The sequence below is a fragment of the Lodderomyces elongisporus genome, chromosome 3 (assembly GCF_030384665.1).
Source record: "Lodderomyces elongisporus chromosome 3, complete sequence".
In the NCBI taxonomy this organism is placed as follows: domain Eukaryota; kingdom Fungi; phylum Ascomycota; class Pichiomycetes; order Serinales; family Debaryomycetaceae; genus Lodderomyces; species Lodderomyces elongisporus.
The window spans coordinates 1,114,218-1,141,249 of record NC_083675.1 but is presented as its reverse complement, the minus strand read 5'-3'; the positions used below and the strand labels follow the sequence as shown (position 1 = coordinate 1,141,249).

The 27,032-nt window shown below is 36.2% G+C and overlaps 11 protein-coding genes across 11 annotated transcripts; 5 read left to right on the top strand and 6 right to left on the bottom strand. All coding sequences in view use genetic code 12, as the record gives it.

The window, feature by feature from the left end:
• Window positions 1-159: 159 nt before the first annotated feature.
• Window positions 160-1,467, top strand: PEX14 (peroxisomal membrane protein pex14; the record flags this gene model as incomplete). Its single annotated transcript, XM_001525266.2, has 1 exon — window positions 160-1,467. One exon carries the CDS (start codon window positions 160-162, stop codon window positions 1,465-1,467), a length of 1,308 nt encoding a protein of 435 aa, XP_001525316.2.
• A 1,120-nt stretch (window positions 1,468-2,587) lies between these two features.
• Window positions 2,588-3,979, top strand: PVL30_002739 (uncharacterized protein; the record flags this gene model as incomplete). The annotated part of the gene is made up of 1 exon (XM_001525265.2): window positions 2,588-3,979. One exon carries the CDS (start codon window positions 2,588-2,590, stop codon window positions 3,977-3,979), a length of 1,392 nt encoding a protein of 463 aa, XP_001525315.2.
• Window positions 3,980-4,836: 857 nt separating this feature from the next.
• Window positions 4,837-6,786, top strand: PVL30_002738 (uncharacterized protein; the record flags this gene model as incomplete). Its single annotated transcript, XM_001525264.1, has 1 exon — window positions 4,837-6,786. One exon carries the CDS (start codon window positions 4,837-4,839, stop codon window positions 6,784-6,786), a length of 1,950 nt encoding a protein of 649 aa, XP_001525314.2.
• A 273-nt stretch (window positions 6,787-7,059) lies between these two features.
• PVL30_002737 (uncharacterized protein) lies at window positions 7,060-8,439 on the bottom strand (the record flags this gene model as incomplete). The annotated part of the gene is made up of 1 exon (XM_001525263.2): window positions 7,060-8,439. The coding sequence occupies one exon, from the start codon at window positions 8,437-8,439 to the stop codon at window positions 7,060-7,062; it is 1,380 nt and encodes a 459-aa protein (XP_001525313.2).
• Window positions 8,440-8,884: 445 nt separating this feature from the next.
• Window positions 8,885-9,709, bottom strand: PVL30_002736 (uncharacterized protein; the record flags this gene model as incomplete). Its single annotated transcript, XM_001525262.1, has 1 exon — window positions 8,885-9,709. One exon carries the CDS (start codon window positions 9,707-9,709, stop codon window positions 8,885-8,887), a length of 825 nt encoding a protein of 274 aa, XP_001525312.1.
• Window positions 9,710-10,301: 592 nt separating this feature from the next.
• Window positions 10,302-10,946, bottom strand: PVL30_002735 (uncharacterized protein; the record flags this gene model as incomplete). Its single annotated transcript, XM_001525261.1, has 1 exon — window positions 10,302-10,946. One exon carries the CDS (start codon window positions 10,944-10,946, stop codon window positions 10,302-10,304), a length of 645 nt encoding a protein of 214 aa, XP_001525311.1.
• A 2,598-nt stretch (window positions 10,947-13,544) lies between these two features.
• Window positions 13,545-14,633, bottom strand: SRR1 (sensitivity to red-light reduced protein; the record flags this gene model as incomplete). Its single annotated transcript, XM_001525260.1, has 1 exon — window positions 13,545-14,633. The coding sequence occupies one exon, from the start codon at window positions 14,631-14,633 to the stop codon at window positions 13,545-13,547; it is 1,089 nt and encodes a 362-aa protein (XP_001525310.2).
• A 5,796-nt stretch (window positions 14,634-20,429) lies between these two features.
• MTG2 (GTPase of the mitochondrial inner membrane that associates with the large ribosomal subunit) lies at window positions 20,430-22,082 on the bottom strand (the record flags this gene model as incomplete). The annotated part of the gene is made up of 1 exon (XM_001525259.2): window positions 20,430-22,082. One exon carries the CDS (start codon window positions 22,080-22,082, stop codon window positions 20,430-20,432), a length of 1,653 nt encoding a protein of 550 aa, XP_001525309.2.
• A 524-nt stretch (window positions 22,083-22,606) lies between these two features.
• On the top strand, window positions 22,607-23,941 carry DBP8 (Putative RNA helicase; the record flags this gene model as incomplete). The annotated part of the gene is made up of 1 exon (XM_001525258.2): window positions 22,607-23,941. The coding sequence occupies one exon, from the start codon at window positions 22,607-22,609 to the stop codon at window positions 23,939-23,941; it is 1,335 nt and encodes a 444-aa protein (XP_001525308.2).
• Window positions 23,942-24,146: 205 nt separating this feature from the next.
• PVL30_002731 (uncharacterized protein) lies at window positions 24,147-24,782 on the bottom strand (the record flags this gene model as incomplete). The annotated part of the gene is made up of 1 exon (XM_001525257.2): window positions 24,147-24,782. One exon carries the CDS (start codon window positions 24,780-24,782, stop codon window positions 24,147-24,149), a length of 636 nt encoding a protein of 211 aa, XP_001525307.2.
• A 504-nt stretch (window positions 24,783-25,286) lies between these two features.
• On the top strand, window positions 25,287-26,939 carry BRF1 (transcription factor TFIIIB subunit brf1; the record flags this gene model as incomplete). The annotated part of the gene is made up of 1 exon (XM_001525256.2): window positions 25,287-26,939. One exon carries the CDS (start codon window positions 25,287-25,289, stop codon window positions 26,937-26,939), a length of 1,653 nt encoding a protein of 550 aa, XP_001525306.2.
• Window positions 26,940-27,032: the final 93 nt, after the last annotated feature.

Here is a 27,032-nt window from a genome sequence, read left to right as displayed (position 1 = left end):
AAAAAAGTGGGGAACATTAAAATCAAGTTTAGAAGAATGTAAAGAAGGAAAAATATATAAAAAAAAGAACAACAACAACAATAACAACAAGAACAACAGCACTAACAAGAACAAAATAATACCATCAACTCCTCTTACCATCATCAAATATCCAAGACAATGAATGATGAACTAATTAATAGCGCTGTTGCGTTTTTGCAGGATCCCAATGTGGCAACTTCGCCCTTGGCGAAAAAGATTGAGTTTCTAGAATCTAAGGGGTTAGATCAAGTGGAAATTGAAGAGGCTATGAAACGTGCTAATGATCCATCCCACGCTGCAGGAACAGGAACAAGAACAGGAACAGGAACAGCATCCTCTTCTGGTACGACCCATGCTGCTACTACGCCATCTACTTCGATTGATAGTGCTAGAGCTTCTCCTTCATCTTCTGCGCAACAACTACCTCTTGACTATTATAATTTACCACCTCCAGTTCCGGAAAGATCATGGAAAGATTACTTTATCATGGCTACCGCTACTGCTGGTGTAACATATGGACTTTATCAGGTGATTTCTCGCTATTTGGTGCCTTCCATTTTACCTCCAAGCCAATCATCTGTTGAGCAAGACAAGCAAACCATAAACGAGGAATTTATCAAGATTGACAAGATTTTAGAACAACTAAGCAAAGAACAAGAAGAGATTAAAGAGGCCAACGATGAGAAATTGAAGGACATAGACACAGTGATTGAAAACATCAACGATTTCCTCACAAAATACAATAAGGACAAATTGAAATTCGATGATGATTTGAGGCTTATGAAACTTGAGATTGATAATTTGAGTAACTCTGTCGAAAAGAACATGAGATTAAGTAAAGAGAATATTAATGATGAGCTACTGGGCTTAAATGATGAATTGCAAAGCTTGAAAAATTTGATCAAGGTGAGAGCAGAGAACCAGGCCAATGCTAGTGGCAGTGGACCCAATGCACGAAACCTTGCACCAGTATCATCAATTCCTTCTGCTAGTGAGATTTTAAAAAAGGCAAGAGCCAAAACTGAAGCCGCCAAGAATCCTGCAGCTGCAAATGGTACAAACACTGGCGCCAACGCTGATTCTAATTCTACGTCTGCCACTAGTTCTCCGATTATTCCTACTACTTTGGAATCAAATGCTACCTCGGATGCTAGACCTACGACTGAACGTACACGTAGTAAGAATGTCACTGAAGGCAATGTAACTGCAGCAGGTATACCTTCGTGGCAAATAAAGCATAAGGAGCAAGAATTGAAGCAGGAGGAGAAAGGAGCAGAGCCAGAAGACTTTAAAAATGAAGAAGTGATTGGAATTCCTTCATGGCAAAAAGCTGCTTCTCAACAACAACAAACTGCTGCTTCTGAAGATGAGATCAAGGAAAAGATTAAAAGCGCTGGTATTCCTCCATGGCAACTAAATAATAGCGTGAAAACAGATAGCTCTTAAGTATTGAAGTAACAACCTTGTCAAAAAGAAAAAGAAGGAGTAAAAAAAAAGAGAGAGAAAAGGTTATAAAACACATAGATAAACACATGAACAAACACAGATACTATTTCTCTATCTCACCCTCACTCCCTGAATCTTTATTTCTCTATTTTCCTTTCCATTTGCTCAGTATATTGATATAAATATTATGTTTCCAGTGATTCATTTGGTGATTATGGCTTTTTATCATTTCACCATATCTATATATATAAAACGTTGAAGAAAATGTAGTGGAAAAAGTGAAAGCTTCACCATTTTTGTCAATTGTTTATATCCTCCCGCCCCCTCCCCCACTTCAAAAAGTTTTCATATTACGTAAGCAATTATTTTGGTAGAGAAGCGAAAGAAAATGTTATTTAATATTATGTAATATTATAATAATAATAAAAATATTTAGAACAAAAAAACAAGAGAGAGAGAGAGAAAAAAAAATCAAAAAATTTAAGACGGAGAATGTTTCCAGAAAAAGTTTCCACGTTATTTTCACTTGTTGACATATCCCAGCATTGACCACCACTAGGGAATATTTCAAAGTATATTTTTGCAAGAAGCACCACGTAACATAGGTTGGACAACAGTCAGTGTAGGTATATGTATTAAATTATATATATCTTGAACCTTTCCACTTTTTTATTTTGTCAGACAGAGAAAGTGTAATCCATTCACGACGGTCATCCACCTTGTTACTTTTTCTTTATATATATATATATATATATATTCATATATAATTTTTTGTTTAACTTGCAAAAAAATCGACAAACAAACGGCACCATAAAGGTCATATTATTCATTTGGTTGTATTCTTGAAAAAAAAAAAGATCACTGCAAGTCCATAAACAACAGCGATAGCAGCTGCAGAAGTGAGAATAACTATAAAGACGACATTGATTAGATCAACAGCCATCTTCAGTTCAACTTTACAATCTGTAATACGGCATACAATTTTTCTTTTTCTTTTTCTTTATTTGTTTATCATTTTCAAGGAGGATTGAACTTCATATTTAGGGAAGACTTATTTGTTTACGAACTGTACAATTAATTTATCAATATTAGTGGAGAAAATTAAAAAATATTTTATAAGATGTCATCTTTAGAAGCAGGCAGCACAGACGAGCAGCAGCAACAACAGCAGCAGCAGAGGAGGAGGAAGATGTATAACACAGTGCCATTTAGCAGCCAGTTGGAACGTATTGAAAACCTCCGGCAATTGAAATCCAAGAGTCAAAATCAACAAAACCAACAAAATCAACAAAGTCAACAAAGTCAATATAAACAACATACTCAAACTCAAAGCCAAAACAAGAATCAGAATAGATTTCACAACCAGGGTCACAACAACCAACAACAACAACAACAACAACAACAACAACAACAACAGCAGCAGCAGCACCATCAACACTCTAATAATGGGAGTTATTACAGAGCAAACTCTCAGGCTAGCAATTCCACGAATCGCCATAATCATAATAACCAGTATTACATGCAGCAACAACAGCATCAACAACAACAGCAACAAAACAGGTATGCTTTGGCTGCGGTTGCCGCTGCCGCAGCACTTCAGCACCAGCAACAGCAGGCATACTTGTTGCAACAACAAGCAGCATTGGCGCAAATGCAACAACAGCAGCAACTGAAACAGCAACAGCAGCAGCAACAACAACAACAGCAGCAGCAACAACAACAACAGCAGCAGCAACAGCAACAACAGCAGCAACAGAGCCGTGGGCTGGTCAACTATCGCTACCAGACACCCGTTCTGGCACAAGGTGGAAGAAGACAATACCTTTCTGGCCTGGAGTATGATCATGGTGCTCAGAACTTTCAGCTGGTTGGTGCTGTATACTCACAGCCACCACCACAAGTTTTTGGAGACTTGGAATCAAACAGTCTTCATCTTGGTCTTGCCAAATTGGACATGAACCATGGTGAAGAAACTTTTTTTAGACCACCAAGGACCACGGGTCATAGCATAAGTATGAGCACGATTACAGGTACCAATTCCGGTAGTTATTCGGCAAGCAACAGCTCATCTTCCGCTTCTAATTCACCACCAGGGTATCCAGCAGTTTTTGATGGTTCTCCAAGTGCACTTCAAGGTTCCCAAAATAGGTTTGTGAGAAATTCACCACCCACTTTATTGTTGTCTTCATCATCAAAAAACTCAATTAATGACAATAACAACAACAACAACAACGGCAGCAACAGCAGAAACAATCACAATAATAACAATATTCAGAGCAGCAACTTTTCAACATCACCATCAACAGCAAACCTCCTCGTTGGATCCCCATCGCTTTATTCCGGTAGTAGCAATATTTGGAATGGGGCATCAGCTAGCAATGGAACTAGCTCATCTATTTGGGCGAGAAGCGTAAATGAAAGTACAAAGATCAGTGTCGGAGGAGCAGGGGTAGGCGGTGGTCAAACAGCATCCAGTACTACCTTAGGCATTAGTGGCTCGAAAATTTGGTAACAAGCAACATTTCCTGTTCCCACTTATCTCACAAGGCTTCACAAAGCTTCACAAAGCTTCACAAAGACTTGTTTATTATAGTTCATTCTTATTCATTCTAATTCGGACTTATTCAATCTTCATTTGCTACAATTAAGTTCTTTTCTTCATCAGTGTTTTTATTACTTTTTACAATTTGCATTTTTTTTGTCTTTTTTTTATTTAATTTTTAACTTATTCAGTGTGGAATATTTATTTGGAATATGGGGGATTTTTAAAATCATTGGCTTTTTATTCTATTCTAATTTTTTTTTTTGGAAAACAAGAAGGTTGAGTTGTAATTTTACGTTTTTTTTTTGTTTTTTTTTGTTTTTTTTGTTTTTGTTTTTTATTGCTGTTCTTGTTTGGTTATTCGATTATATTGCTTGTGCTTGTATTATGTTTTAGGGTAATAATATTAATAATGGTGGTGTTTTGTTTTATATTTATATATTTTTTTATAGTTGTGTGATATATTTGTTTTTAAATTGTTTGATTTGGTACTGTACATGAAGGGAAACCTGTTCGGTAGGGTTTTGGAGTTTAGGAGTTCTCGATCTTTGTTCTGTTTTTTTTTTTTTTTTTATTTATTTCTGGTTCTCTCTCGCTTTTCAACAATAACAATGACAATAGCTGTAACGAGAACAGGAACTGAAACTAGAACAGGAACTAGAACTGGAACTAGAACTGGAACTCGAACCAAATGTGGACTCGTGCGGCAACTCTCCCCCTACAAAAAAAAAAACTATAAATATGTCTCAACCCACTAAAGTAACGAACATATTAAGTCAAGCCAGTAATTTTGAGAGTATACATTGCAAGCTAAAAGACATCTGAATATGACCGAAGTTGTAAATGCACCAGCGGCGGAGCTCCTTAATGCTGCAATTGACAAGAGTCTACCAGCTAGACTGTTCGTATTGCTCTTTATTCAAACAACTGCAATCAATCCTTTAAATGAAGATTCATTTGCCCAACTCATGCTACCTTTAAGCCACCAGATTGACGACTTAGAAATTTATCGACTATCTTTGCTTGTGCTGCTTTCCTTTAGTACTATTTTTAATTGTGAGTTGTTTTGGTCAGCATTGGGTAAGTTGCCTAGTGAATTTCAAGCAAAATATATCCTCGAAATACACGATACTTTACAGAAAAAAGAACTTCCCATCAATCAGGAAGTAATTAAGCAGTTAGTATTGGACCTGTTTCCCCAATATATACAAAAATCTACGTTGCTGATTTCTGAGAACAATGGGCCGTTTGTTGATGGCGAGAATATCGGACAGATAGTGACATTAGCAGGTACACTCGTTGATCAATTTTCCAATGTGATCAACCATAATTGGGATGAAACTATTGTTAATTTTGCCCAAGCCATACAACATCATACAGGTGTATTGCGCTTATTGCAGAATGTGAGGGAAGTTCTTGCACCAGGCACAGTTCAAAGGTTAGAGGACATGTCCAGTGAGGTGGATGAGGATGATTTGATGCAAGACGTGGCACTGGTTGTTACCTCTCCTGAAAAAGCTTCACCAGTCAAGTGGATATATGATTGTACAAAAGACTTTGCGCTTTTACAACAGTTGGAGCGGCCCCAAACTTTTGTACGCAAATTCAAGGAGGATTGTATATTGCTGCGAAAACATGGCGATAATGAGTTTATTGCGCAAACATTAGTTCAAGCGCTCATAGAGGTTAATGTGAATGGTAATGAGGTTCACCTATTTAATTTAAAAAACTTTGTTTTAACAAGACTACCACAAATTATTATTGAACTAAACGCACAAAGTTCTGGTTTGATGAATCAAATTGCCACTTCCAGCTTTGCAGATGAAGCTTTCAAGTCTGCATTACAAAGAGCTATTTCTGGGGCAAAAGATGATACGGACAATACTCTTTTCAGAATCAAAACAGAATTAAAGAGTAAACTCGTTGATGTCAATCCGGAATTTACCACATTTGAAGAGTCTGGATTATTAGAATTTTTGCAAAATATACCAAAACTACTCTTGGTGCAAGAGCAACAAAAAGCATTTTCCTTTTTGGTCTTGGAAACTTTTGAAGAGCTTGCTCGAGCAAGTGAAGTGGAAAAAGTTTCACGTTTACTTATGGGATTGATCAACTCCAACGATTTAATCAATATCATTTTGTTCAACACCAATAAGCAAATCATAGACAGAGTTGTACAATATATCGACAATCAAGAATTTGATACCGAGGAGATCAATGACAATATTAATTATTTAGGTATAAGTCTTATGTTTGCGGTGCTCTGTACGTCAATTCTTGATCCAAGATATACACCATCAGTGACATATTCTTCTTCATCGTTGTCCCCTTCTGATGCTACAACTACCGCATCATTATCATCGTCATCGCCATTATCATCATCACCACCGTCATCATATTTTGAAAACTACTTGACCATAAAGCCTAGTCTTTCAACTGAAATACCACAAGCAGAGGAAATTATATTTGAATTATTTTCAGCCGAAGGAGTGTCCGATGATTTATTGAATAAATTGAGTATCAAGGAAATCTACAAAGTAATTCCAAATATTTACATGCAAGCAATTGAAGCATACAGAATTGGTATTATCAATCTCCCAATTTTGCTAAATGGATTAGAGTATTTCCCACTTGCTGCAATAGCTCTTGTGCCATACCTTTTAACGCTAGACACACAGTTGCGGGAAGTCATTACTAATCAATTGTTGAAAGATAACAACATTGTTACACAATCACTTGCAGTTTTACTTAAACGAAAGGGATGCTTAGATTCTTGAGAAAATGAAATAAATAATACATACTATCATTCCTTTTTCTATTTGTTTATCTTTTTGTTTTTCTGCTTCTTTTGCTCTTTTCATGTAGAGCACGTATTGTAAATGTACATATATTCCAATCTTGTTGAAATTAATCCTTGCTTTGTCTTTCTTTTTTTTTTCATTCTTTTTTGTAAATCAATTGCTATTTATTGAGTATTTCTGAGGCTAAATAAATTTTCTAGAAATGAGAAAAAAGTGGGTTAGAATTAATAGTATTGACACATCATAGGCTTAATACTTTATCAGGGGCTTTCCATCAAATTCTTTTGGTTTAGATGCAACTTTTGGTTTTGGTTTTGGTTTTGGCTTTAGTTTTGGTTTTAATTTGATTGGAGGTGGTGGTGGTCGTGACTTTTCTGAATCATTTGGTAAATTCTGAGGTGTTATCTTCTGCCGAATAGTCGCAGACTTTACCAGCACAGGTGTTGATAGCACTCGAGGCGGCGACAGCAGTGAATTAACCGAATCTACTTGTAACAGAGCTTTACCACTCTTTTGTAAATTTGCTGGTAATTTGCGCTTAGCACCCTTAGCTCGTCTAATATGGCGCACTGATGGTTGTGGGCCATCACAAACTTTGGACTTTCCTGCAGTTGTTGCAGTAGTATCCTGAAAAGTTAAAGGCATGGATTTGCCGAATCTTTCTCCTATACGCGAATTCGTCTCTTTTGGTGAAGGAAATGTGCGCGATTTAAGTAGATGGCCAAGTTTGCCTTGAAAAGAATTCTCAACATTGTTTATCAGTAGTTCTTCCGCCAGAGGCAACGTCCTTGATTTGTATATACTTCCAAGTTTGCTTTCAATAGACAAATCAGATGATGAGTTATTAGCAAGTTTACTGATCAGGTTTTTTAACAAGGGTTTCTCTGAAACTTTCTCTGGAGTTTTCTCTAGAATTTTCTGTGGCTCAAGGTGGCTGTTTGTAATATCCCTCGACTGAACCGGTGAAGATTTAGATGTTGTGTTGTCTGTCAAAATTGGATGCTTTTGCTTAACGGTTGGCTTTGCTTTTACGAGAGGAGGTTTGACACTCTTTGGTTTTGGCTTTACACTTGGTGCAGGTTTTTGCAATGGTTTCTGTATATGTATCTGAGTTGCTTTCTGATCAAAATCAACCTTTCCAACCTCAGCCGATTCCAGTTTCTTGTCTAAGGTCAACGTTTGGTTTAGTGTTAATCGCTGAGGGAGTTTTGGTTTCTCAGGTTTTATCGGAGTTTCTTTAACATCTTCTGTTGATTTAAGCGTTGCAAGTCCCACCAGAACTGGTTTCGAGAGTTTTGCAGGCTTTTGAGCTGGTGTTGGCTTTCCGTGTTTTTGGTTTTTTTCCAGAGTATCTAGCTTTTCGGGTTTGGTAGGTTTGGTAGGTTTTGCAGGTTTTTCAGGTTTCGCAAGTTTTGTAGGTTTTGTAGGTTTTGTAGGTTTTTTAAGATTTACAGGAGTTTCCATATCTTCCTCATATGCTGTGATTGTAGTTATGGTCTCTTCAACTTTCAAAAAATTTCCAAGCTTCAGGTTCTGTAATTGTGCACCTTGTTTGATTCTTTGTTCAATTTGTCGGAACAGACCATGTTGGCTATCGTGATGTATATCATCGTGTCTCGAAGTAATCATTGTTGATAAAGACTTTTAGTTTTTAGGTTCAAAGTTGGTTTTGATTCTTGAGTTTTTACTTTACTGTTCTGATTTTCAGACTTTAGTTGTATATGGTATATGATATATATATATATATGTAGATATATGTATGTATCTAATACTTGTCCTATAATCTTGCTATTGGTATTCCACTGGTACATTTCCGTAATTGATTTTAATTATTTTTATTTTTTACTTTTTTTTTTTTTCTATTTCTGTTTCTTGTTGCTTTTTTCTCTGTTCTCTCGGTATATTCTCGTCAAGAGCGCTTTTGCAAATATTTAACATTTTGAATGCACGGCTTTATAGATTGTGCAAACCAAAGCTACTTCAATAGTATAATTACTTATTTTTTTATCGTCATTCACCCCGTTTGCTCTATACTCAACTACATAATACAAGCTTTGACTAACCTTAGCACAAATCAACTTTTCTTATATATAATTTCGAAATGTGTCATTTCCAAAAGAGAGTTTTCATCTTGTTTCCATTCGTCCCATTTTTCCACCATTTGCGCTTTCATTTCGTCATTCTTTTTTGCATCTTCGGGGAATACGACTTCTCCACCATTTAAGATTCTATTCTTAGCCAACTCGGCCCATTGGAGTTTACTGTTTCTGTCATCGCACATTAGCCAATGGGACATCGTAGTAGTAATATTGTCCGGTTTATAACCTGCGTTGATTGCTTTTTCTCTCAATGTCCTTCCAGCACGGATATCGGTAGATAACGCATTCTTTGCCTTAAGAACGTAGTATTGTTTAAGAATATCATACTTCTCAGGCGATGCAATGATTGATTCCAAGTCCGCATCTTTAACACAAACAAACCCACCCGGCTTTGTCACTCGTTGAAGTTCCTTCAACGCGTTCACTGGGTTCTCCAAATGGATAACCACTTGATGAGCATGAACCAAATCAAAAGTGTTATCGTCAAAAGGGATTTTATAAATTGAACCTTCTTGAAATGTAATGTTGGTCAAGTCGGGTGCTGTTTTGTTTTTGTTTTCATTTGCGAGATCGATCAATTCGTGTGTTGGTTCAATTCCAATTATGGATCCACCATTAGTTAAATAGTTTTGCGCAAAGTCAATGGTGATCGAGCCAGGGCCACAGCCGACATCAAGGACTTTATAATTAGGTTGGAGAACGTCAAGAACAAACTTTGATGAGTTGGCAACAGTGCGCCATGAATGGGTATCTGAAACACTCTTTTGGAATCCCTTTTCGTAGTATGCTTGTTCAACCATTGTTAGGAAAATGTGTTGTAGTAAGGAGAAAAAGTTAACTATAATTTAAGAATAATAAGGTTGTTGCTGTAGCTGTGACTTTATCAATAGAAATACAAGTAGTCGTGCTGTGATTGAAACCCTATAGTTTAATCGGTGTTTTGTAAAGATGATTGTTGTATGTTAGCAAATAGTAGGTGGTTGAAGGTTTGTTAAAATGACATCATTTATATAGCTATAGAAAGATATATATATATCTCATTTTTATTATAAGGAGAAATCTTTTTACCTTTTTTTTTTTCTTGTTGGTTTTGTACACATTTGTGCGTGTATGAGGATGTGTATGAGGATGTGTGGGGGAAAACAGTTGATCCGCCCCCTATTCCGCTCCTCCGTCCTCCACAATTACATGAGCTGACAAATATATAACAACACTTGAAAGAATCAACATCTTTCTTGAAAAGAGAATTAAGAAGTAAATAGTTTGTTTTTTTTTTTTAATTTTTATTTTGCAAAGAGACACAAGAATGGTATACAAGGTCTGCAAGAGTAAGAATTTTATGTTTAATATATCTAGCAAGTATATACTCTAAAGTCAAGAGAATAGCCTCCCTCATGCGTGCTCTTTTAATATCTCTTCCACATTCTCAAAAGCAATTGCACGTTGAAACCATTTCTCGACATTGGGGAAGTTTTCCTTAAGGTCGATCCAAATAGGCGAGTTGTGCAACCTTTCACGTCTTCTATGTTCGCCAACCAAAAAAGCGATATCAACAATTGTAAATTTGTCACCAACAAACCAGTCGCGTCCTGATAATTTTGTCTCCATAAACGCAAATACCTTTTCAAAGGAGCTTAGCACGTACTGAGCAATGTTTTCATCGATATGGCCATTCTGGTAATTTGCATTTGCAATTGTCAATGTTTGTGATTGAAACTGTGTTGCTTGGTAGAACAAGAGTTCATTTTGTTCCCAGTACAATTTGGGGTCTTGCTTCAAACTATAAAAAAATTTATGTTCCTTGTCGTAGGTGTCTGCGATGTATAACAAGATGTTGTTGCTTTCTGTAATTGGTGTGCCTTTATCATCAACTAGGGTAGGCACGATTCCAGCTGGGTTTAGTTTCAAGTACCAATCTTCTTGGATGTCTTTGGTTGGCCAGTGAAACATATGGACTTTGATTGGTGCATTAAGAAGCTTGCCAAGGACCAAAGGTTTTCTACCGTTTCCTGTAGGACCAGTATATAAAATAGCCATAGTTTGAAGGTGAGAGTAAGGAATAAGGGAAATTTTTAAAAAAAAAAAGAATTCGAAAAAGAAAAGAAAAAGGTGAATATCTAGAAGGTGAAGGTGAAGGTGAATAGTTGCTTGAAGTGAAGAGGTATTTTTGAGAGAAAGAAAAAACAATATATAAATAATTTATATATATATAAAAATAAAAGCAGTGAAAGAAGAAATGTGTTGAACTTTCACAGGATTTGTAAAAAAAAAAACGAAAATCGTTTAGCCACTTTGGAATTTGTAAATTAAGCGGCGTTCGTTTGAAGCCACCAAATGGAAACTTAGCCATGATTTAAAAACAACAACAACAAAAAAAAAACAATAATATAGTGTTACTACTGTAAAAAATTAGGTTAACATAGTTTTCTTTCATGAAAAATAAAACAGAGTAGAAGTTTACTCTTGAACTCATTGATTTTCAATTTGTTACAGGTGTGTTTGCTAAATGAAATGAGAGGAAAGGGTTTTAGTATGGTTATGGGTTCCTCCTCTTTTTTCGTTTTCGGATTTTGTTAGCTTGTGAACAAAGTCTATACGAATTAACCATTGGTTACTTCTTTGAGTTTAAAAAACAAAAAACAAAACAAAAGAACTAGAATTGGCTTTGGAAACTATTAATCTCTAAAGAAGTGGTGGACTTTGCCACTTAACAGACTAGAAGATACAAATTCTATAGTGCATGACCCAGAAGCGCAATTAGTGGTTATTAGACTATTCTCCTACTTTCCATCACGCCAGTTCATTTTTGTTCTTGGAATCAAAAATTGTTGCAAGTTTAAATTCTAGATGAGTCTTGTGATTCTTTTGAGTAATAACTGTACCTGTACCTGGACCTAGGACCAGGACCTAGGACTTAGGACCTAGACTTGTTCACTGAAGTCTTCATTTAGGATACAGTTTCCTATTTTGTCGATAATAGTGGAGGAGAAGAGGTCGAGGGTCATGCCGCCAAGCCCAAGTATAACGGGGTTTGGTAATGATCTAAATTGCACGGGCTCTCAATTGAAACCCTTATTAACTCTCAAATTGATTGTATTAAAATTTCTATTTTGCTCGTGTTTGTTAGTGTTTCAAGCCTTGAAGAAAATATAAATGAGAAAATCTAAAAAACAAATTTTGCAAACTGCATTCTCGGATACCTTCTGTTGTGCTTACTCTGTGGAAATATCCTTCTTCCGTGGATATACTCCTTATTGAGACAATATATTGCTAGTACTTGAATACTTGTTGATTAAATGTTGGATAATTGCAAAGAAATTATATAAACTAAAAAAACACAAAGAAGACAATGGTGAGAATGAGCGAGTAAGGAGCAAGCGGTAAAGAAATTGGACAAAAATTTCCTATGCAAGCGAAAAGCAAGCCCGCCTTAGCTGCAAAACGTTAAAAAAAAAAAACCATAGAAAAATAAAAATTGTAGATTAAAAAAAAATCAAACAACAGATCAAGAAGAAGAAGAAGCAAGAAAGAAAGAATGAAAGAAACAAAAAAAAACAAAGAGTGAATAGCTAGCCTTTATGTACAGCTTCAAAAACATTTTGATGCACCAGCAATGTTGCAATACTACTGAGAATGTTGTGAGTAGAATGTAGATCACAAGATAGTGTAAATCAGTTATTTGATTTGATTTGATTTGATTTGACTTGATTTGTTTCAATTGTTGATGTTATTTCTTTTTGTATCAACCAGTTGGTTGATACTCCATAGACTTCTTTACCGACCCACTCACCCAGTTATTCACATTTGCCTAGTGTCTCCTCTTTTCATAGTTGCCTTGTTTGCTTTTAGATTATGAGTTGTGATGCTAACAAACATTAGTACTTCATATAACACTACTAGATGAGACACACTTATCTCAAAAAATAAGTAAAATAAAATAAAAAAAAAATAAAAAGAACAACATCATGCATCACTACCGAAATACATCTGGAAGTGGAATTCAATTCTGATGCAATGGAAGGTGGCAATACCTCTCACGAGCCAATTTTCTTTCACCTTCACCTTCTCCCGCCCATACACACCTGTGTATATACACACACAAACACAATTATTTTCCTCTTTCATTTCAATTTTTTCATTTCAACAACGGAGTTCGGATATAACAAGGTTTAAATGAACAAAATGCTTAATTTCGCTATTGTTAAAAACTATTCAAGTACAGTGGTGATGTTTTCTTTTTTTCTCTTTTTTTCTTTTTTTTTCTCCTTTTTTTTTTCCTTTTGCCGATACCAAATGATTTTCCATAGTCAAAAACACAGTTGCATGAAAAAGCCAAAATAGACCAGCAACAAAAATTGAAATAAAATAAAATAAAACGAAAGAGATTGGGGAATCTACAACTAGTTTCAATCAGTTTAAATGCAATATATCTTGTTACTAATATACGTTTTATATACCAATTAGCACAAGACATTCTATAAAGTTAAATCATCATAAAGGTCATAACATCGTAACATCATTAAATCATCATATTCTTCTCTAGCATCATCATCATCATCATCATCATCATCATCATTATGTTGAACATTCTCTTGGTTTATTCTTATGCTATTTTTTTTTTCCTCTCTCTCACATCTATGCAATGAGTAGAGTGTTGGTGGACTCTTTTGAGCATAATGAAACTCCACTTTCAACACTGCTTACACTCTTCTTAATCATTTGTCCTTTTCGTCTCTCAATTATTTCATCAATCACATTAGCCATGAAATCCAATTTGTAATTCAATGGCTTGCCAAATGTATAGTCAATACCGGTTTTCTCAAATAATGCCAAATCTTCTTTGGAATTCCTTGTGGTGACTGCAATCACAGTAAGATCATCTTTGGACACATCACTTCTAATAAACTGTGCAATTTGAACTCCATTCACCACGGGCATCTCAATATCGATAAATACTGCATCGTATTCGTTTTCCTCTACCAACTTAGCAACCTTGGTCGAGTCGAGGACTTGGGTGATCTGTGCTTTGGGGTACAATTTGAGCAATATGCGGTTGAGAATCTTGAGGTTGATCAAGTTATCGTCAACAAGAAGAAATTTGTGTTGTTGAAGATTGGGCATCGAAAGGGTAAAGTTCGTACTTTTAGCCGCAGTTGTAACAGTTTTAGTTTCAGTGTTAGTGCCAGTACTAGTGCTAGTGCTAGTGCTAGTACTAGTGCTGACTGTTGATTTCAATGTGGATGGTCCAAACTTCAAGGATAAGGTTTCTTTTCTCGGCAGTTGTGGTGAGGTGGTTGTGTATAATAACTGTGAGTTAGTTTTGGGTGTAGATACAGTGATTGTATGGTTTTCATCAACAATGTCATAAGGTGTGATTGGCGAGTAACTCCATTGGTGTTTGTTCTTAGCAAATGGATTGCTAGCACCAATATCGATAGAGATATTGTCAAAAGTCTCTCTGACTTTTACTATATCATCATCATCGACAAATGAAGTGCTATTATTCTCGAGCTCACTTTCATCGGAGAAGTTATCACTTGAGTGGGCGAAATCTAATGAAAGTTTGGGTTTGATTGAGAAATAGTCACCGTGGTATGAGTGTGATTGTTGTACTAATGATGGTGAAGATGGAGATGACGATAAGGATGCAGAGTGCAACAACTGTGATGGTGTCGAGGGTAAGGAGATTGGTGATCTCACCATTGGTCTAGTCAATCTCGTCATTGTTGTTGTTATGCTTGTTAAAAAATGCTTTATATAGAAAAATATGGAATGTTGTGAGGATTGAATTAATTTAGTGTATATAGGGTATCAAGGGGAGGTGGTGGTGGAGGGTATATAAAGAGCTAAACCCTGTATGTATGTATGTATGTATATACTTTATGCTACTTGAGTTCCCGTTATATCAATTTGCTGGGCAAGTGAAAAGTGGGAACTGGGAAGTGGGAAGTGGGAACTTGGGCGGTCGTTGGTTAACAGATCGAAATGTCAAAACAGTATTTCGAAGGGAATGTTGTTTACTTAAATAGTTTTGTATCATGGTGGATTTGCCTGTGTAGATGAAGATGGTAACTTAATGGAAACAATAGTGCTCTGAATAGCAGTAATGGTGGTGGTGTTAATAGTGAAAGTAGTATTAATTGTAGCCGCCTTGAAGCAGAAACTCGTAACTGCAAAGTATACACCTCTTGCAAATCTTAATTTTAAATTTGGTTATTGCCCACTGTACCTTTTTTCTTTTTTCTATATTATTCATCAAGGCTTAACACATCCAACAGCTGCTGAAGAGAGAGAAAAAAAAGATTTCACATGGAATATCGTTGCTACTCCCAGCCAAAAAAAAAAAAATAAAAATAAAAATATAAAAAAAAAAAAGAGATCACAACAAATCTGCAACAAAGATTAGACGGAGCGTAATATTTGTTACAGAAAACTCAAGGGGGAAGAGGGAGGGAGAAGAGGAAAGTGAGAATGGGTGAAGGTTATGTACCTCTGGTCCAACATATGCACACGCACCTACTACTCTCATACAGGCATTTGGTCGCAGATACTAAAATGAAAGAAAAAAAAGTTGGCAAGAGAATGAAAGACTTTGTAGAAGAAGAGGGATTAGCGGATATTCTATTTGCTCAAACTGATGAAGGAACAACAACAAGAGAAGAGAAGAGAAGAGAAAAAAAAAAGAGAAAAAAACCCGTCGTCACAAATTAACCGAAATCTTATAGCCACCGCTGTTGAGGAGGAAGAAAGTGTATTGATACGTTTAGCTATATGGTTTATGCCGATTTATATTTTGTTCATTTACGCTCTTTATTCTTCTACCCACCGCTCGCTCATTTCTTGCTTCACTCTCGAGTTAATACAGGATACTTGGCCCAATTTTTTGGTAGATCTTATCTGTACTCTATAGTGACAGTGATTTCAATATAATAATATGGAAATCAAGTAATTGACTAAGGTAAGGTACTGGAGAATCAAAATAGAGGTGGAGATGAGCAAGCTAGCTGTGGTGGTGGTAGTAGCAGTAGCTGTGGTAGTTGCACTAGTTGTCGTTATTAACAGTAACGATATTTGCTTGTCTATTTTTTAATCCAAAATAAAATAAAATAAAATTAAAAAAAGATTGGAAAGACAAAAAAAACATGTTCAAAGGGTTCTCTAGCAAGTACAAAGCAAAATTTTAAAATTGCAAATTGTGGCTATATGGATATTGGAATGTGGATGATGTTGGTAGTGAATGCCCCCCCCCCCCCCGCCTTAGTCATGTGTCATCCAAATAGTAATACTATTTTATTTTTATTTATTTTATTTTTTTTCTTTCATTTTGTTCTCTCTTCCTGGTAAGAAGGGTGCAGAGAATTAATAGGTACACAAAACGGAAGTAGAAGAAGCAAAAAAAGAAAGAGAAAAAATAAAATTTCTTTTCTTTAACTTCTCGGATAACCGTTTTGTGTCATTTCCATCCTTTTGAAAAAGTGATGTGAAATCCGTCCGTCAGTTCCAGCTTGTTGTAGAATTGCGCTTTCCAATTATGGCAAGTAAGGCGACTGCAAACATCAACTCAACTTTACTAGCAAAAATCCCACAATTTTGAGTAGGAAACTATGATGTTCCAAGAAACAAGAAAAAAAGGAAGAAAAAGAAAATAAAGAAAATAAAGAAATAAAAATAGTAAACTGAGAATAAAGGGCACCATAGAGTTGCCAGCATGGTGTAAAAGGAAGTAGCGAGTCTGTTCCGTGCAGATACGGACTTTGGAACCACACCACCATCATCAATGCCACTACTACTATTACTATTACTATTACTATTACTATTACTATTACTATTACTATTACTATTACTATTACTATTACTATTACTATTACTATTACTATTACTATTACTATTACTATTACTATTACTATTACTATTACTCGTATTACTACTGCAACAACCGTAACGACCCCACGATATCCTCAGCCATAAATTTTCCATATTCTTTTCAAAGTTTGGCCTTGCACTTTTAATTAGTTTTGCAACCAACATCGACGACAATGGTACTGTACAACCAAAAATTAATTTTTTTCTGTTCCTTTGGTTTTTTTGCAAAGATACTTTACTTGCTCAAAAGAAAAAATTAATTGACTCTTTCTGCTCATCCATTGATCCATCATTACCAATTATTACTACTATTACTACTACTATTACTACTACTACCACTACCACAACCTGTTTTTTTACCATCCCCGCTCCTTTCAACAATGAGCCACATTTTCATTGCAACTGGTTTTTGATTTGATTTGATTTGAATTTTTTTTTCTGGCTTTTGCTTTTACTTTACCCGCTTGTTTTTCTTGCTACGGATTTCATAATCAGAAGCTCTTAAATATACTAAATAGAATAAACTAAAATGGAAAAAAAGAAAAGAAAAGAAAAAGAAATAATTCTATTACCCCATACGGTTTTTGCTGTTGCGGCGTATTTTGACAGCTTTCAACCTTGTGATGACTCTTTTCTTTTAAAAAAAAAAAAATTCTTCTCCTGTTACTTTCCACACTTTACTCTAAATTTACTCTATTCTGCCTCCTTTAGATCTTGACATACTTCCCAATCTTGAGCAACACATTGATTTTTGTAATTAATTCTCTATAAATTGAGAAACATCACCTTCCCCGTTTTGACAATCACCTTCAAAGATTAGAAACAAGAAAAACTAAAAGAGATAGTATAGCAAAAGAACACTTTGTTCTAGACCTTTGGGTTAAACTATTACATTCGCCTTATGTTGCTTCAGACATGACCTTCTTTCCTGTGCTTCTCTCTCTATCCACTCTTTTCCCCCACACACACCTCCTCTCTCTCTCTCCTTCTCCACAAATTCTTCCTTCTTTCTCCTTTTGACACCTACCACAGTCATTGCTGAGAATAACCATTACTCTGCTCCAGCTAAATCCATCATTTATCCACTTCATCGTAAATTTTCACACTAGGCCTTTATCCCATCCCATGGTGCGTCTACTTCTCGACATCCGTTGTGAGACACTCCATACTGTATCAAAAGCGGACTTCGATATAGAATATTCCATGCATGGAAATTACAAAAGAAGGTTTGAGTTGCCCTTTCCTTTCCACGTTTTGCAACTCCCTACCTTGGATTCAGCGAATATCCTTAGTATCAACTAAAATAACTTGCTGCTCTATGATTAGTTCATGAATTCTAGAAACTGGAAACTGGAAACTGGAAACTGGAAATGGAAATGGAACAAGAAAAGAAATTAGCCAAATGGCAATCAAACTAAAACGAGAATTTAAAACTCCGGTGAGCAGTAAAGTGTGCTCCTTCTCTGTGGTTACTTTCGGAATCGATTTTGTTTCCACGGTAGAGATTTTTTCTTAGGGTTATGCACCTACTTTCTCTGTTACTTTGTTAACTAACCACATTCTGTTTCTATTTTCAAGTCCGTTTGACTAAATATACATGTATACGTATATAGACACATTGGACTTGAAAGTCTCTCTTGAGTCTATAAAGTCATAAACTAAAGTGTTATAGCTCAAACAAATTGTGGATAAGCTTTTGATAATGTGCGCCACTGAATTCTCAGTCACCCAACATCCATACAAGAACCGCGAGTTTACGTGGTCAGCACATTTTCTTCCACATTCTATCTAAGTTGTATTTTGTTGTTATTCTCCAACTACTACAACTATTTCTTTGGTTTCTTAGTCTATCTATAGGCTACAATGTGCACATTTAATATTTTGCTCAAATAAAATTTGGCTTCTACTACTAGCCTTATTCCAATCAATACCAAAATACCTATTATTCTCTACAATCCTCCGTAATCAAATTGAAAAAGATATATAGAATAAAAATGAAAATAAGAATGAAAATAAAAATGAAAAACTTTGTTTGATAAAAAAATTCGGGAATTGGATCTTTGTTGTATCTACTCGCTTATGTAATATACCCCATACTACGTCATGTCAATGCAATTACGTAACAAATCTCATCTGTTGCAGCATTGGGAAAGAAGAAGAAAGAAAGAAAGAAAGAATGAATGAATGAACTAAAATAATAAATTGCAAGAATAAAAAAATTTTTTTTTGCAGACCAAAATTTCATATTCCATCGAACATAATTTTCTCTCCAATGATCCCCCATTCTTTCAATCCAATGTCTTTACTATCCCAATTTCATTAGTTTATATGTTCATAACTATTGCGAAGAAAAGACGCAAGTGAAGTTTCAAGAAAGAGGGTTATGCATACCCTACTCGGCTGTATTACACTATTTTTATAGCCGGGGGGGAGGGATTTTTTATTGTTTTTTAATTTGTTTTCTTTTTTATTTTTTATTTTCTTACTCACTGCTCGTCTTCCTTTTTAAAACAACTTGTAAATACATCACTGGTGATATCTAATAATAAGTACTTCAGTATCTTTAAGCCAAGAAGTAATTTTTAAAGAAAACTGGCAGAAGTTGTAGTAAATAATAGTACATGTAGGTGGGGAAGAGTGGGGGAGGTGGGGGGACCAACCTTTTCAGTACCAAAAGAGAAGAGAAGAGAGAGAGAGAGAGAAGAAGAGAGAGAGAGAAGGAAAAAACTCAACAAGATGGAAAAAATGTGAAATGCGCTCATCATCATCATCATCATCGTCGAAAACAAAAACATTCACTAAAGAAAAATAGTAAGGAGAAACAAAAACATTTAACCATTGCTGCATCAAAGAAGAAATAAAATAAAAGAATCTTTTAAGAACAAAGAATTTTTGAAAAAAAAAAAAATGTTGAAATTTTGGAATTATACTTTAGTTTCATCAACCACTATGGAAGGAAATGCCCATATATGCAATACCTTTATTCTGCAGAACAAATACTCATTCAAACGCATTCGTGCACCCTCTAGTCTTCTTATCTTTTTATCTTCTTGTCTTCTTGTCTTCTTGTTTTATTGTCTTCCCCACTTTTCTTTATTCAGCCTTCTCCCCCATCAATTCTTTCCCCTTTTCTCTTTTGCAAAGAGCTACTTATCTAAATCCTATTTCAGAATATACATCATGCTCTTCAGCAAAAGATGCAATACAACGTCGTGTCAAATAATATTTATAAACGTGATTCTTGAGATTGACATATGATTGCCACAATACAACAAAAAGATAAATGAAATAAAAAAAAAGACAACCGCACGCCTTGTATATTTTATTTCTTCTGGCAACAATGCTGTTTCATGTATCTTTTTCACATTATCTTTGTAATTGGAGACAAGGAAGAAAAGTAATGAATATGAATATGACAATTTGCAACCTATTTACATTCTATCAGCAATCTACCCACATTCTACTCACATATACTCTCTCAAACTCTATACCTTTCATTGCATCTATACCATGTCTTTACTGTATCTTCATTGTATCTTTATTGTAACCACATTTCATCCATCAACCTACACCTATCTTTCCTATTACTTTTTCCTCTAATTTTTTTTTTTTTTGTTTTTTTGCTTTCCTTTTCTTTGTTCCCCTTGCCCTTTGGAATCACTTTGTTTCTTTCTTGGCGACTTCACTCATCAAATCCAAACACCTTTCAATATTCTCTCCGTTTGGCGCACAAACAGGCACAATCTTCCATTCAGGACGATTTTCATTCAAATACAGTCTCAAAACACTAAAACTCTCGCCATTCTCACTCAAGTCGGCCTTGGTGGCAACAACCAAAACTTTTTTCTCCTTCATCCTCAAAGGTCCAACCTCATCAATCAACGTTTTCAAATCTTGGGTAGGGTCCGCCAGTTCCAAACTCACTACAAACACCAACCCTCCAGACCTTTCAATATGACGCAAGAAATCCAAACCCATACCCTTGTTTTCTGAAGCACCCTTAATTATACCAGGAATATCTGCTACCGTAAATGGCTCAGAGTCAATACGATGCTGAATAACACCAATCGTGGGCTGCAACGTAGTAAACTCCCAATCACCAACCCTCTGCTTTGCTCTTGAAATAGCTCGAAGAAGACTCAGCTTCCCAGCATTGGGTAAACCAACAAGCCCCAAATCCGCAATCAATTTCAATTCCAACAAAAAATGCGCAGTGATTCCAGCACGTCCAATCTTGCAAAACCTGGGATTCCTAATGTTGGGAGTAATGAAATGCATATTTCCTAACCCACCACGTCCTCCCCTCAAAAGCAATATAGGTTTCTGTGTAACTTGATCACAATCCAAACCAAATAATGGGAATTGATCTTGCATCCTTTCCTCATGTTCAATCTCTTTTTCATATTTCGAAACTTTCTTATTAAGCTCCTGGAAATAATCTTTTGCCTCATAATATTCTCGATCGTGCTCTTTAACAATCCATCCATCCCCTGGCTTATAACTATCTCTACTCAACTGCACTCTGTTAAAGTCATCAAAATAGCCACCATAATTCTCATGAGCCAATTCCATTTCCATATAAACATCCTCCAACTCATCTCCCTCTTTCCGAGTCACGTGCTTTTTAAACTCCATTGGATCAGGAATCCATCTAATAACTGTGCCCACAGGAACTTCTATAACAACATCTTCTCCATTCTTACCATCCAATTGTGATCCTTTGCCCGGTGTACCATTTTTAGCAACATATGCTCGCTGAATATAATGCAAGGAATTATGTCCGGAATCAACAACTTTGACATAAACATTCCCACCAGAACCACCATCTCCTCCATCGGCAGGACCCAGGGTAGTCAAGTTATCCCGGAAAAAGGCAACACATCCATTACCACCAGCTCCCGTAGAACATTTAATAATCTTTAAATCAATAAACTTCTTGTGCTCAATCTTTTGCGCACGACGAGATCGCTCATTGATCAAGTTGGAATAAAATACATGATGAAGATGGTGCTGGTTACCTGAGAAGTAATCTGCTACACTGATAAAATTTCGAATTTGCGGCTTAGTAGCAACTGAGGCTTTCTCCAAATTTGTGTCTAAACTTTCCTCTAATGGATTTTCTTCAAGTTGAGTCAATTTCATTGTCTGCAGAGAATCTTGTAGATTGGTAATAGTCTTTTTAATCACTACTTGATTCGCCGTGGACTGTGGAAACTTATCATGAAACTTATAACTGGTTGGTGGTATCAGTGCATCTTGCGACAAGTTTTGCAATCTTCTGGTATAATGAAGGCAACGACGTAAACTCATAATCAACAGCAGCCTTGTTTCTCTTTTTTGTTTTTTTGTTTTTTGATTTTATTTCCCTTTGTTTTTGTTCTTTGCTAGTTATTTCTCCTTGGCCTACTCTTTTCTTTTTCTTCTTTTGATCAAGTGTATAAATCTATGGTATACTCTATTAGTAAATTGATTAGCACAGCAAAGGAAAGGGAGTTTTGCCAGCTGTAGATGTACCAACAACTTTTTTTCAAGAAAAGCGGAATTTCAGTACATTCTGGAGATCGATACGAAATATGTATATATATACATAGCTACTTATTTACTTTGCGCGCCGCAAATATTCGTTTTCTTGATCTTTGATTTTTCTCTTTTCTCTTTTTCGTTTTTTGCTACATATTGTGCGATGCTCATCACTATTAAGCTTGTACTCCCGTTATCAATTAAACTCTTGAATTCCTTTATCATATATATATATATATATATAAATATATAAATATATGTATGAACATTTCTAGATCTATATTCATTATTCCAGCACACTCAACACACGTATCATGCCACAGTCATTTAAGGAACTCGGGGTTGCCAAATGGCTCAGTGAGTCTCTTGAGGCAATGAAAATACACTCGCCTACTTCGATTCAATCTGCATGTATACCTGAAATTCTTAAAGGTCGAGATTGCATTGGTGGTGCCAAAACAGGTTCTGGTAAGACGATTGCATTTGCCGCACCCATGCTTACACAATGGTCACAAGATCCATTTGGAATTTTTGGGTTGATCTTGACACCCACTAGAGAGTTGGCATTACAGATTGCCGAGCAATTTGCCGCATTGGGCGCACTGATGAATATCAAGGTTTGTGTTGTTGTTGGAGGTGAGGATTTTGTTAAGCAGACTTTGGAGTTGCAGAAAAAGCCCCACTTCGTAATTGCTACCCCTGGAAGACTTGCCGATCATATCTTGAATAGTGGAGAAGAAACTGTTTCTGGTTTGAGAAGAATTAAGTATCTTGTTTTGGATGAAGCTGATCGGTTATTGAGCAATAGTTTTGGCAGTGACTTGCAAAGATGTTTTACAATCTTGCCTCCAAGTGAGAAAAGACAGACATTGTTATTCACAGCAACAGTGACTGATGCTGTTAAGGCATTAAAGGACAAGCCAAGAGCAGAGGGTAAATTACCTGTCTTTTTGCATCAAGTCGATGCAGGAGTCGATCAAATCGCAATTCCAAAGACATTATCTACAATGTATGTCTTTGTCCCCTCCTATGTCAAAGAAGCCTACTTGACATCAATTTTAAAACTCCCTAAATATGAAGAATCTACAGCAGTGGTGTTTGTAAACCGTACAATGACCGCCGAAGTCTTGAGGCGAATGTTGCGTAAATTAGAGTTCAAAGTTGCATCGTTACATTCTGAAATGCCCCAAACTGAAAGAACAAACTCGCTACATAGATTCAAAGCCGGCGCGGCACGAATATTGATTGCCACGGATGTTGCTTCGAGAGGTTTGGATATTCCAACAGTTGAATTGGTTGTTAATTTTGACATACCAGCTGACCCAGACGATTTCATTCACAGAGTTGGTAGAACAGCAAGAGCGGGAAGAAAAGGTGATGCTATAAGTATTATTGGTGAAAAGGACATTGAGCGAATAGAAAGCATTGAAGAGAGAATTAATAAAAAGATGGAATTGTTGGAAGGCGTTGATGACGACAAAGTGATTAATGACTCGTTACAAAAAGCCACAACGGCGAAAAGGGAAGCGATGCTGGATATGGATAAGGAAAGCTTTGGTGAACGAAGAAAAGTGAATAAGAAAAAAAGGGCAGTTGAAGAGCCCAGTGGTAAGAGGCAACAGAAAAAGGTGAAGAAAGTTAAAAGTTAAAAGTTAAATGCGAGTGATTCAGTGACTTGAGTAAGGTAAGAGAATTTAAACAACTTGGGTAACTAAAGTAAAAGAAAAAAAAAAAAATAAACAAACATACTCAATTGGTCTGCTCAATTGGTCAATACTAGTAAATACATTATTTTCCTCTCCATTTTTCATTTGTTCTTTTCTTTTCTTTTCTTTCTTTGTAAATAACTCTCATTCACCTATCTTCTATGTATCCTTCAATAATCATCACGATATTTATCACACCTAAAGTAAGTACAATCACCGTCATACAAATGACAGTTGTTAGATTGTTGAAATTATACGTTTCAATTTTCCTCTTTGCATACCGATGAATTGTTATAAAGTAATTGACGGCACTTAAAATCAACACAAACAATGCCAATACCAATAGAATAAATGAGGCAGCCTTGGAGAATTTAGAGTGACTGAAGATGGGGTTGCCATTATCCGGTGTGCTATTCGGTGTCTTTCCCGACGTGTCCAATTTAAACCCCAAAATTATCCCCAATGCTGTGAAAAACAATGCAGTTGAGAACCGTATAAATGTTAGACAAGTCCTTTCTGATTGTAAAACATCCCTAGGCTCCGATGTGGTTACTTTCATCACCAAGTTGTATGGGAAATTATCTAAAACTGTGGCATTATTAGAGTCCACACGAGAGAATGGTGGTAGTGATTTCTTTTTGTGGTTCAGATTCTTCAATTGAGTTCCATTATCTTTAACAAGTATTCCTGTAGATTGTCCACCATCTGGTCCTCTAAAAGCTTCGATGAGTGAGTCGTCCTGATCTTGATTTCGATCTTGGTCCTGTACTAGACGTTGGCTCATGTTTAACTGTGCTATTGACCTTATAATTGTTACACAATATAGAGAAAAAGTTCCAGAATCTTTTGTTTTATTTTATTTTATTTTATGTTATAATTCTTGTTTTTTTCTTTGGGGCTTTAATTTACTCTTTTCTTGAATAATCCTTAAGATCCAGCCGCTGTTTAAGGTGCACTTAGTTCTCGGTTCCAGTTCTCTCTTTTTCTCTCTATTTATTTTTATTTTCCCTCTTTATTCATTTTTTGTTTTTTTTTTTTTTTAATTTAATTTGTTTGGCCTTTTACTCCTATTATATTAGAACTCCCCCCTTCCCTTCCCTAGGCTGTCCCACCCTTCGCTGCCCTTCTTCTCACATTAAAAGATTAGGATTAGATACGCTACATAACAACATCAAACCATCCCAGCATCCCAACATCCCAGCATCCCAGCATTGTAAAAAAATTCATACATTGCATAGACTGAGAACCTCACCAATAAACGCAAACAACACCAACCACTGTATTTATCATGAGTAAAGTGAGAAAGCAGCGAAAATGTGTCAACTGTGGCCACACACTGTTTGACGTTAACAGATACACGGCAGCTGGAGACGTTTCATGTACTCGATGTGGTACTGTTCTAGAAGAGAATCCGATTGTTTCCGAGGTGCAGTTTGGTGAGTCCTCATCTGGTTCCGCTATGGTCCAGGGTGCTATGGTTGGAGCCGATCAAGCAAGAGCGACATTTGCCGGTGGGAGACAAAACGCGATGGAGAGTAGAGAACAGACCATTAGTAATGGTAAAAGAAAGATAAGGAGACTAGCAGCTGCGTTAAAGATTGCTGATTTCATTGCCGATGCCGCGGGAGAGTGGTTCAAGTTAGCTTTAACTATGAACTTTGTCCAGGGAAGAAGATCAAATAACGTTTTGGCAACTTGTTTGTATGTCGCCTGTCGTAAAGAGAGAACTCACCATATGCTTATTGATTTTAGTTCACGGTTGCAAATTTCTGTGTACTCGCTAGGTGCTACTTTTCTCAAGATGGTTAAAGCATTGCACATCACGTCTTTGCCTCTAGCTGACCCTTCTTTATTTATACAGCACTTTGTCGAGAAGCTAGATTTCGGAGACAAGACTACAAAAGTTGCCAAGGATGCAGTCAAGCTAGCGCATCGAATGTCTGCCGATTGGATCCATGAAGGTAGACGTCCAGCAGGTATTGCTGGTGCATGTGTCTTGTTAGCAGCTAGAATGAACAATTTCCGTCGAAGTCACTCGGAAATCGTTGCCATTTCACACGTTGGAGAGGAAACGTTGCAAAGAAGATTAAATGAATTCAAAAAGACTAAAGCAGCGCAATTATCTGTTGAAAGCTTTAGAAATGAAACTGAGGTGGAAAGTTCAAACCCGCCTTCCTTTGACAAGAACAGGTTAAATGAGCAAAAAATTGCTAGACGACTACAACAAAAACAGCAGCAAACATTTGATGAATTGGAGAGCATGAGTGCGGAGGAACGGAAAAAATACTTGAACCAGTTGAGTGCCGAAGAGCAACAAAAACAAGTGATTTTGAACACAATAATGAGCGATATTACTATAGATAAGAAGTTGATCAATGAACAGATTGACAGAATATTACAGTTGAAGAGAAACAAGATGGAGGGCTCGTTGTACAAGACGCCCCATGAATTATCACAGGACCTGAAAGATGCAGATGACAATGAGATTTGGAATATTAACTGGCCCAAAAATTTGGTCAAGAACCTTCCTACCACCGATGATGTTCTCAAATTAGTTTCGTCTGAGGTTGAGCTTAATTCCGATGATGACGATGCAATTGTTGAAGAGAGCCAAATGACACCCGAGGAAGTGGCAATGAAAGAAAGGATATGGACAAGTTTGAATCACGATTATATGATAGAACAAGAACGAAAGAGGTTGAAGCAAGAAGCGGATGAGTTAACTGGTAATACATCTGCCAGTAATGGCGGACCTCGACGAAAGAAGCCAAGAAATTCTATTCCGCCTGAATTGCAGAAGGAAATTGGTGATATCGTGTTGGATGAAGATGGGACGCCCAGAAGCGCTGCCGATAGTACCAAAATGTTTCTCTCAAAGACATCTGTTTCAAAGAAAATCAACTACGAGTCTTTGCAAGGCCTATTTGGTGACAAATTTTAGAATTAGTTTACAAATGATAAGATGCGTTTCTGAGAGTGTGTATAATATACATTTGTAAGAATATTTGTAAGAATGTTTATTAGTATGCTTTAT